The following is an 11,801-nucleotide window of genomic DNA, read 5'->3' as shown; positions in this document are numbered from 1 at the left end:
GACCAATCAGTCTTACATCTGTGATCAGCAAAGTTTTGGAAAGAATTCTGAGGGGTAGGATTTATGACTATTTGGAAAAGCATAGCGTGATTAAAGGCAGTCAGCATGGCTTTGTGAGGGGCAGGTCATGCCTCACAAATCTTATTGAGTTCTTTGAGGAGGTGACAAGACAGGTCAATGAAGGTCGAGCATTGGTTGTAGTGTTAATGGAATTCAGTAAGGCATTTGATAAGGTTCCCCATGGTAGGCTCATACATAAAGTCAGAAAGTGTGGGATACAGGGAGATTTGACTATCTGGATTCAGAATTGGTTGGCTGACAAAAGGCAGAGATTGGTTGTAGATGGAAAGTATTCTGCCTGGAGGTCAGTGTTGAGTGGAGTCCCACAGGGCTCTGTTCTTGGGCCTCTGCTCTCTGTAGATTTTATAAATGACTTGGATGAGGAGGTTGAGGGGTGGTTAGTAAATTTGCAGATGACACAAAGGTTGGAGGTGCTGTCGATAGTGTCAAGGGCTATTGCAGTCTGCAGCGCAACATAGACAGGGCGCAGAGCTGGGTTGAGAAATGACAGCTGGAGTTCAACCTGGACAAGTACGAAGTGATGCATTTTGGAAGGTTGAACTAGAATGCTGAATATAGGATTAAAGACAGTCTTCTTGGCAGTGTGGAGGAACAGAGGGATCTGGGTGTTCAAGTACATAGATTCCTCAAAGTTGCCACCCAAGTGGATAGGTTTATTAAGAAAGCATATGGTGTTTTGGCTTTCATTAACAGGGAGATCGAGTTTAAAAGCTATGAGGTTTTGCTACAGCTCTACAAGTCCCTGGTGAGACCACACTTGGAATATTGTGTCCAGTTCTGGTCGCCCTACTATAGGAAAGATACAGAGGCTTTGGAGAGGGTGCAAAGAAGGTTTACTAGGATGCTGCCTGGACTGGAGGGATTGTCTTATGAAGAGAGGTTGACTAAGCTCAGACTTTTCTCTCTGGAGAGAAGGAGCAAGAGAGGTGACCTGATCGAGGTATACAAGATAATGAGAGGCATGGATAGAGTCAATAGCCAGAGACTTTTCCCCAGGGCAGTATTGGCTGGCACAGGCGGTCATAGTTTTAAGGTATTAGGGGAAAGGTATAGAGGGGACATCAGAGGAAGATTCTTTACGCAGAGAGTTCTGAATGCATGGAATGCATTGTCAGCAGTGGTGGTGGAAGCAGAGTCATTAGGGACGTTTGCGTGACTGATGGACGTGCACATGGATAGCAGTGAATTAAGAGTGCGTAGGTTAAGTTATTTTATTTTACATTAGGATTAATCCTCGGCACAACATAGTGGGCCAAAGGGCTTGTTTTGTGCTGTACGTTTCTATGTTCTATGTTTTATGTTTAAATACACATTAGCTTTAGCATAGAAAAATTAAACAACAAAGTATCTCATAGATGTCTATGCATAAAACCCAAAACATTTGTTTACAGCTCCCTTCTTTACACAAAAGACAAACAAAGGAACAAACACAGTTCGGGAATAAATAGAACAAAATGACAAAACTGACCAGATTACTTAATGGTTTTCACAAGGCATTCACACAGGTACAGGTAGTAATACTTTTAACTCAGTGTCTTACTGTGTGGCTTCCAAAAGCTGGTGAGGTAGATTAGCCAGAGAGCTTTCAAATCTGTAGGCTATCCCATTAGTAGCCAAACTTCCTTAGAAGTTACACTTCACAAAAATAACTTCAACTATGGTTTTGTCATAATAGACCTTTTCCTGAGGTCTCAGTTACATTCAACATCTGCCATCTGCTTGAATATAGGCTATCATCCTGACTTGCCAGAACCAATTCACAGGTACCAACCTTGTTAATAGCCAACTTTGATATCTGTTTAAACACAATGCTCTTTCTGGGGTTGTTGTGTGTGTAGAAAGCCTTTTAGTCAAGGATCAGTCTGCATTTAATCTTCAGGCATAACCTCACAAACAAACAAAATCTTGTTTAATCTATTATTTTCCTTTTGCAGCAGGCTATTTCACAAAGTCCAAAAGTTATATTCAGCCCATAATTCCTGGTTCACAGGTCCAATCCAAAAGTGATTAAAGAATAAAAATAACAACATTTAAAAACAGTGAGGGTTCTAACATGCCTCCACCCTCAAATCATGAACTGCCACTTTTATAAGAATGCATTTAATGTCAAGGGTTAATGACACTTAAATGACAAACGAAACAGAAATCTCCCAGATATTCATTCTTCCTTCCATAAGATTCTTATTCACTATTCAGCTTTCTTGGTCACGTTCTTAAATTTAGATTAGATTAGATTCCCTACAGTGTGGAAACAGGCCCTTTGGCCCAACCAGTCCACACCGACCCTCTGAAGAGTAACCCGCCCAGACCCACTTCCCTCTGACTAATGCACCTATCCCTATCCCTATTCCTATGGGCAATTTAGCATGGCCAATTCACCTGACCTGCACATTTACGACAGTTTAGATTTGAAATAAGATATCAGCAATTACATTTTCGTTTGTGGAAACATGTACAGTTTTTATGTAAACTGGCTGCAGATCTAACTCCATCTGAACAACCTTGGAGTCTTTAAAGCATTCCACAAATGTAAATGGATTGTGGTCAGTAAAAACAACAGTTTCAAAATCTCTATTTTGAAAATAAACTTGAACTGCTGTTAACATAACCAATGCTTCCTCTTCCATCATTGAAATGGAATATCTCAGCTTTCCACAAGCTATTAGGTGTGACAAATGCAGACATTACCTTCATTCTTGTTGTTTGTGGTACTTGCCAATATCTTAACAGATCAATTTTAGATAACAGTGATGCACTACCAATCCTATCAATACAATCTTCTAGGGTGGGAATAAGTATGAATCCATCTTTGTGACTGCAATCCTTTTTCCAAAATCTGCACCTAAACTAATTGAACCATCTGGTTTAGGAACCAATACTACAGATTTTCAATGACTCTGACTTGATTTGATCAATTGATTCCCCAATATGTATTGAATTTCCCCTGTTACTTTGGCCTGTTTCTCTGGGTTTAATTAATGTGAGTTTTGCTTTATCCGGTCCAAACTATCTACATCCACATCATGTTCGGTTAATATGGTACAGCCAACTATATCTTCATAAACATCTTTTTATTTTTTTGAGCAATTTCACTATACCTCTCTGTCGATCTTCCTCCAGGTGGGAAAATACAGTGTCTAAATTCTCTAATATCTCCAAATTTATTAATCTCATCTCTGATTCTCTTTAGTTCTCCTCCTTCTTTCTTATTTCCTCCTCTACTATTTTATCATATTTCACTGTTTCTTAGGGGATCTTTTACTCTCAGATCATTAAAGCCTACCTCTTTATCAAATACCAGAATCAGAGTAGTTTCTAGTGGGCTTCACAACATATAATTGTAGGAAACTGTCCTTAATACCTGTCCTGACCTACTGTTAGGCCAGGGAAGGATGGGAGCTAAACTGTTTTTGGATAATTGAGAAATATTTGTTCACACATCAATTACACAAGAGTGGCTTGGTCGCCTTTCCTCCCCGAATTACAGCATAAACAGCAATATGGAAAATGTCACAGAGTCATAGAGATGTACAACAGAAAATAGACCCTTTGGTCCAACTCGTCCATGCCGACCAGATATCCTAAATTAATTTAGTCCCATTTGCCAGTACTTGGTCCATATCCCTTGAAACCCTTCCTATTCATTTACCCATTCAGATGCTTTATGTATATTTATTGAAAAATGTTAACTCTTTTACAAAAAAAACTCAAAATGTTATAAAAATAAAGAAGTACAGAAAAGTAGAAATAATATCACATTATTATATTACAGTAATGTTAACAATAAACTGCCTACTGCTCTTCAAGATACAATTGTCTCATTTACTTAACGTAACCTAAATTAAAATAATCTCAAATTAAATGAAATAGTATTAAATTAATTACAATTCAATAAAATTAAATTACATTACACTGCACTATATTATATTACATGACTCCACTCACCACACCTCCACTGAAGCTTCCCTCCATGGGCAGATGCCTTTTAAATGCTGCAATTTTCCCAGTCTCCACCACTTCCTCTGGCAGCTCATTCCATACAAGCACCACACTTTGTGTGAAAGCATTGCCTCTTAGTCCCTATTAAATCTTTCCTCTCTCACCTTAAACCTATGCCTTCTAATTCTGGGCTCCCCAACCCAGGGAAAATACCTTGTATATTTATCCTATCCATGCCCCTCATGATTTTAGAAATCTCTATAAGGTCACACCTCAGTGTCTGATGCTCCAGGGAAAACAGGGCCAGTCTATTCAGCCTCTCCCTTTAGCTCAAGCTCATCAACCCTGGCAACATCCTTGTAAACCTTTTCTAAACCTTTTCAAGTTTCACAACATTCTTTCTATAGGAGGGAGACTGGAATTGCAGACAATATTCCAAAAGTGGCCGAACCATTGTCCTGTACAGCCACAAGGAGACCTCCCAACACCTATACTCAATGCTCTGACCAACAAAGGAAAGCATACCAAATACCTTCTTCACTATCCTATCTATCTGCGACTCCACTTTCAAGGAATTATGAACCTGCACTCCAAGGTCTCTTTGGTCAAAAAGATTTCTCAGGACCTTACCATTAAGTGTATGAGTCCTGCCCTGAATTGCCTTTGCAAAATGCAGCACCTCAGATTAATCTAAACTAAAGTCAACGATGGGATTTCTCCATTTTGTAAAATTAAAAATGCTGAATCCCATTTGCTCCATTGCATTGTTCCCCATCAAATAACTTTAAAAATAACAATCAATAGAGGATTGTTTGTACCTATTTTCCAGGGAGTTGGGAACTTGTCTCCCGGGGAAACTGAAACTTCAGTTATTTGTGGTTTGACAAAATAACCACAAATAATCTCCATCTCAATGACTCCATTGAGATGGAGATGGGTTTCTTATTCATCTGGAGCTAGTGGTAATGGGAATGGAAGCAGGTCAGGTGAACTGTGGGATAAATTTAGACAGCCATCATGGAGGTTGTTGGTTATGCTGAGGGAGAAATTTGCAGAGTGTCAAAGCCACCCCCAGCACCAGATGGAAATGAAATGTCACAGGAGAACTGGAGTCCTGGCATCAGTGGCAGGGCAGACTCTGACTTTATCGATACCAATCTGGATCTAATGCTGGAGGCTATGGGGGAGAAAGGAAACATCTTCTTCCTGGATGGTTACAGGAAAAAAACCACGTTTTCTGTAGGGACACGTTTTGTTCAATGTAATCTCCTTCCTCTTCCAGCCTCTCCTTCTCGCTTAACTTCTGTCACCGCCCTGATTGGCTGTCTCCTTCAGGGCTCACCAAACATGATCTATATATACATCACTGGAACCCCATGCTATGGAGAGTGCAGCACACTACAACAATGATGAGGATCTTTTGGAAGAGTATTAAAGGCTACCACCCAGCTGGGATAGTGAAGCACTTCTTCTGAAGCCTGGTGACATGCTTAATACTATTGTGCTGTGCAGCTGGAATATATTGCATTACCACAGTGCCATACTTCCAGAGAAATGTGAGGACTCAACTCTTAAGGGATATTGCTTATCTCCTGGAATGATCTACTGTTCCAACCCTTGGTTTGGAATGATCTGTGGTGGCCTGGATTGCCAGAGGATAAAGGAGTCATAGCAGCTACCTGCAAAATGAGAACCCTCATGGAAGAATGTAAGAATTTGGTGTAGTAGGTCGTTTGGCTCCTAATCTACCTCACACCTCAACTCGTCTTTTATGTCAGCTTGTAATATCCATCAACTCCTCATTATTTCAAAAATCTATCTATCTCCTCTTTAAATGCATTTATGTCATACTAATGTCATTTACAAAATACTGTGAAGGACTGTAACAAACACTACATTGGGCAAATAGGCAGAAAACTAGCCACCAGGATACATGAACACCAACTAGCCGCAAAAAGACATGACCCTCTCTCACTAGTATCCTTACATATGGATGAGGAAGGACACCATTTCAACTGGGACAACACATCCATCCGAGGACAAGCCAAACAAAGACACGCACGAGAGTTCCTAGAAGCATGGCATTCCAACCGGAACTCTATCAACAAACACATCGAGTTAGACTCCATCTACCATCCCCTGAGAAAAGGAACAGGAAGCGACATTCCAGATATTTATCTCCAAGGAAGAAATTCTTTTGCATCTCACTTTGAAACAGTGTCTCCCTAATCTGCAAGTATGCAACCTAATTTGAGATTCGCCCACTAGTGGAAAAACCTTCTCAACATCTACCCTGTCAAGCCCCCTCAGAATCTTCTATGCTTGAATAAAATCATCTCTCACTATTCTAAACCCTAATGAGTCAAGGCCTAACCAAGTTAGTGATTCTTAACAAGTCAACCCCTTCATCCAAGGAATCAGCCAAATGAACCCCTTCTGAACTGTTTCCAATGTCAGTATCTTCAATACAAAGAACATGTATTGGACCCTCTTTCTGGATAAATAGTTACCCAATTATCCTTGGCAATCTTGCCTCTGCTCTTCTGCCACAGCCATACCAGTTTGATACTAATACTGCTCAAGCATTTAACACTGGGACAGCATGGTGCCAGAGACCTGGGTTTGATTCCACCTCAGGTGTGGAGTTTGCACATTCTCCCTGTATCTGCATGGATTTCCTCTGGGCACTTCAGTTTCCTCCCACAATCCAAAGATGTGCAGGTTAGGTGAATTGGCCATGCTAAATTGTCCACAGAGTCTACAGGGATCTGTAGGTTGGATGCATTAGTCAGTGGTTAAATGTAGGGGAATGGGTCTGGGTGGGTTACTCTTCAGAGGGTCGGTGTGGACTTGTTGGGCCGAAGGGCCTGTTTCCAAACTGTAGAGCTTCTACGATGATTGACTTTCTCTCTGCCACTTGTGCAGTGCCCAGGGCATACCTGTGCCAAATGCTCTGACGCCTGTGCCCCCAGCTTATTGTAACAGTGAAATGCCTTGGCACAGCTGTGACTGCCTTCCCTCTCCATCCTGTTTATGTATCTGCCTCTTCAGATGGTCAGATTCTGAAGTCTGCCTCATCTTTCTGTCCTTTCGAAACATACAGTTCACTTTCAGTGTAAAGTATCTTCCTGGCCCCTTTATTATGTTTTGATTTATCCCCATGCTACCGAATGGCATTCCTGATTCTGAACTCTTTCTTCCGAACGACCTGCTGCCTCACAAAGTATCTGAAAATGAAAACGTGGAAGAAATGCGTTAGAATATAAGTATGTGAAGTATTTGAGCGATGCTATTGCTGACTGTAATTTCGAATCTGCTCTTTTTGAGACCTTCATTGGCGAACTTTACAAATAATGTAAAATAAGCAAGGACACCTGTATTATACATTTCATACCTACAAGATTTGCAGTTTCATAATTTTGACTCAGTGATGCACGATGTTGTGTTAAGTGATGCAGAACAAAGAAAGTCGAGAGTTCATGCTGGTGAACGTACTGCAAACATTTTTGGTGTAAAACAATCAGGGACTGTAGATCGCCTGTGAAGTCAGGCGAGGACAGAGTGAAGTTCAATATTTTGTGTACTTTAGGTAAATTCACAGCTAACCACTGGGAAAGGACCAACGACTTCCCTGATACTGCTGTCAATGTTTGAATCACAATAACTAGAAAGGCTGGCGCTGAATGTAACTCCCAACACCAGGGACTGTGTGTCTGTAGGTTCCAACAACAACAACGAAAATTAAAACAACCGCATCTACATGCCACACGATAGCGTGAAAGTCAAGATGTGAAACTTGAGATAGCAGACTCTACAGTGTGTAGCTCGTCGATCGACCGACAGCGCCTGGAGGAGGAACAGCTTGCAAGTGCGAAAGGGGAAGGAAATACAAGTTAAGATGGTCGACAGCAAGCTGTCTTTCTTAAACTGCGAGATTTGCAAAGATGACCACATAAGGAGGAATGGTCTGGTTGTTCAGGAGGCCCTGTGCTTTTAAAAATGTCCTCAAGAAAAGACTAGATGACATTTCAGCTGGGCCAGTCAAGATGTATTTGTTGCTGTAGTCAGTAGGTGTTGCAGTACGGGCGCCTTGTTTATATAGCTGCCACTCTGTCTCCAACACAGAGCGGCTGCATTTGCCGAGAAGGATCCGGATTAAGAGCGGAAGGCCCCAGGCACAGTCATGGAGCCGGGTTCCCAGAGCGGTGAGTACAACCAGGGTCAGTATTCCCTGCCTGTTTGTGACAGCGGCATTGTGTCAATAGGTGGGCACGAAATGTTATAAAGTTAGTAGCAACTGTTGGGGGCGAGGAACCCCATGGAAATGTTTGGAAAGGGAGACAAACATTCAGCATCCAGTCGCAAACCCGATTTTGTGAAATCTGCTTTTGCGTTTCATTTGAGTAACACAAAGCAATTTATTTTGATTCTTGATTCGGATTTGAGTTTGACTCATCTGGTTATTATTTTTCCACCATAGGTGGAGTCTGTTTAACGTTCGCATTTCACGTTCTTTCTGGGGACAAGCTGATACACCGAGATAAATCACTCTTCCCACTTTCCGGGCTGGTCCCAAGCTTTCCCTTACCGTCATCCCACGCTTTTCTTTTCAACGGGATTTTACCTCCCCGCTCGAAAAGAAATGGGGTTCCTTAGAACAGTTGCACACAAGTGCAGTAAATGTGGGACATAAATCTATTCAGAAAGCCATATAATGTAATCGGTTAATGATCTGCAGACATTAACTGAACGACTTCTTTATGTTACAGCCTTGAACTTTTTTAAAAAAAAATCTTCCTTTATTGTATATCTGTTATTCCTGGGACGGTTCTTGCTTCTGTGGAGGGTTTCATAAACATGAAGGAGAAAGTGAGGACTGCAGATGCTGGAGATCAGAGTCGAGAGTGCGGTGCAGGAAAAGTACAGCAGCAGGTCAGGCAGCAGGAGCAGGAGAATTGATGTTTCGGGCGAGAACCCTTCATCAAAACGTCGATTTTCCTGCTCCTCGATGCTGCCTGACCTGCTGTGCTTTTCCTGCACCTCACTCTGGGTTTCATAAGCATGTTATTTCCATTGCTGTTTAAAAGTAACCCCAGTTTCTCGTTTGACATCTCCTTTCTGCCAGCCGATCCGAATCGTAACTGTGATTGACCATTCATGTTGTTAAATATTGTCCATTTCTGATATGCTAGTTTTGTCCTGCAGGTCCACATTTATGATAAAAGATAATATAATAGTGGCCACAAAATTATCTTGATAAAATCCCATGGAAAAAAATGCAAGTTACAAAGAGTTTGAAGTGGTGGAAGCTATAAAGTCAGTGTGGATATCATCCCAACCAATTGTTCTGTGATTTGAATGACGGAAGGAATAACTCACAGTTATACAATATGTAAATATTGCTGAAAATATTGCAACTAAAATGAAGACTTTTGATCTAATCTTTTCACGACAGTAAAACGGTCAATAATGGCATTAGGAGTTTAATGCAATAATACTTCGTGTGATTTAAGAAAAGCTGGTATTCTAATTAGCAACAGTTCCTTTGACTTGTCAGTCTTTATTCAAAATGATGGTTTATAGGTAATGATGACATTGTGTTTGGTGGGAGGACAGTTTGCTTGTGCTGTTTATTATCATTGATGGGCCGCACCCTCACTATGAAAGCAGCTGTTGTGCTGATCCAAATCCCAGTGTGTGCTTGGAATATTCCTGTCTAAATGTGGCCATGAATTGTAAGTTTTCACTATAGTTATAGTTTTCATTTTTAAAATTCAAATTCTTAAAACATTGAATAAGAATTTAAAAGCTTTAATGGCAAATTAATGGAATCCAAAATAAGTAATGCACCTTGGTGTAGGTTCCTGTACCGTACACACTGGTGTAATATTCAGTCTGCTCAGCCAGGCTCCAGCAGTTGTATGATTGACGTGTGAGAAGACGATCTTACTGGAAGCTGAAGGAACACAATCTGGTAAAATGTTGATCTCCCTTTCTTATCTGGCTCTCCCCTTGCCTTAAATGTATTCCTATTTTTGTCACACTTGCACCTGATTGGCTCCCATTTTATCTCCGTTCAACAGCAAGCTGAATGTGCATAAACATCAAATGCGAGTGGTGACTAGTGCCACCCTTTCTGCCTAGGACTGAGGACGGACGGAAGCAATGAATCAAACATAAAATCTAACAATGACAGAAGCAAATTAGATTAATAAAATTATTGCAAAGCCTAAAATCTTGAAAAACCTATCAGCTCCTGTGTTTTGTTTGTTCTTTCCATAGTATGTAAACTTCAGGTTTCAACTGCAATAAAAGTGTTCCGTTTAAACAAGATTCACGGTTTTAGCATCATTTAAGCTTGCTGACTTGCATTGTGTTTCAGTCCAGCTTTTTGTTCAAAATTCTCATTTTGATCCGTCCATGGTCTTGTTCTTTATTTCTGTGTTCTATTTGGAGGTCACTTTGTACCTTAGAAAATGTTGATCTGTGCTTTGTGGCTTCGTCTATTACACGCACAAGTGGATGACACGGGTGCAATATTGAGATGATTTTATTTCCAGTTATTTTGGAGTTTTCTGACTTTGCTATTTGTTTTTTTTTAGGCTTCCTTTCCATGTATGCTGTTACCTATTTGTCAGTATCGTGTTGTCCTTCAGTTTTGTATGCGCAACCGCTATATTTGCATTGTGCATGTGTATGGAAGCAATTTTTGTTTTGTATTTAGGTGAACATTGTATTCTGTATGTTGTTTAACAAACAGATATGGATTTTTTTTAATGGGCAGTATGATTGATTAAGTGTAGAGCATCCCTGGACTTGACATTTAAGCCTAACGTCTTGTCTCCAGCCAGAGAAATGCATTGAGAGGAAAATAATTTTGTTTTAGAAACAGTGAATTTAATTTGAATTTGGATAAATTTGGATGTAAATGCTGCAACAAGATGAAAAACCCAACTATCATTGACAACTTGGCTGAAAAAAAATAAGTGGACATGCATATATATAAATCGAGACCTTGCCCAAGTAAAAACTGATTTGATATTTTGCCATTGTTTTGATTTTTAACATACATATAGATTATTGTGCAAATTCTGTTTATTCCTGTTTGCCAGCATTCAAAAATATGGTTGTTTTGAATTAATATTGCTGTCAATGGCGTGTTTTAAAAGCATTTTTTGGGGGGGAGTGTGCTCTTATGATTAAATAGTGGGAAGGCTGAAGCTGCTGTCTTTAGTCCATGCCACACTTTTTTGCTAACTTCTGGCTCCATGCCTCTCACTTGCAACTGTCTAAAGCTGCACCAAACAGACCCTTTCAACCTTGATGTTACGTTTAAGCCTGGGTAGGCTTTTGACTATATATCTACATCTTCACTAAGAATTAAGAATTACCATGCCTACAGGTGTAAATGTCCAAATCCACCACTCTGCAGATGATTGTGGCTATCTTCTGAAAGCCTCATCCAAAGGACTGGAGGACAGCCAATGCTCGATAACGTTCAAGAGGATGCAAAGAAAATTTAAAGGATGTAGCATGGGCTGGAGAGTTTCATTTATGACGAGAGATTGGATAGACTGGAGTTGGTTTTCCTCAGAGCCCAGGAGATTGAGAGGGAACATAAATTATGAGGACCTAGATAGGATAAACAGGAAGAAACCTTTCACCATGATTGAGGGAACAGTGAGGATTTAAGGAAAGGTTTAGAGAAGATGTGAGGAAAACCATTTTCACTCAGAAATTGATGGGAAACTTGCTGCCTGTAGTGGCGGTAGGAGGTGAAA

The 11,801-nt window shown here is 40.4% G+C and overlaps 1 protein-coding gene and 1 long non-coding RNA gene across 3 annotated transcripts in view; both read left to right on the top strand.

Moving 5' to 3' along the window:
* The first annotated feature begins 7,857 nt into the window (after positions 1-7,857).
* Positions 7,858-11,801, top strand: part of LOC122559783 (leucyl-cystinyl aminopeptidase-like) — a 119,927-nt gene continuing 115,983 nt past the window's right edge. For both annotated transcript variants that reach the window (XM_087998988.1, XM_043709814.2), the window contains exon 1: positions 7,858-8,225. In XM_087998988.1, the coding sequence (XP_087855114.1) occupies positions 8,204-8,225 (22 nt within the window). In that variant the 5' untranslated portion in view covers positions 7,858-8,203. The remainder of the gene's footprint in view (positions 8,226-11,801) is intronic.
* LOC148151948 (uncharacterized) lies at positions 9,140-10,206 on the top strand. The gene is made up of 3 exons (XR_015759162.1): positions 9,140-9,755; positions 9,881-9,994; positions 10,104-10,206. It is a non-coding gene; the product is annotated as an uncharacterized LOC148151948 (long non-coding RNA).

Source organism: Chiloscyllium plagiosum, unplaced genomic scaffold, assembly GCF_037043375.1.
Source record: "Chiloscyllium plagiosum isolate Xiang-an unplaced genomic scaffold, Cpla_swu_hap1 HiC_scaffold_2, whole genome shotgun sequence".
NCBI lineage: Eukaryota > Metazoa > Chordata > Chondrichthyes > Orectolobiformes > Hemiscylliidae > Chiloscyllium > Chiloscyllium plagiosum.
The sequence above is the reverse complement of the archived record's forward strand: the minus strand, read 5'-3'. Positions and strand labels throughout refer to the sequence as shown.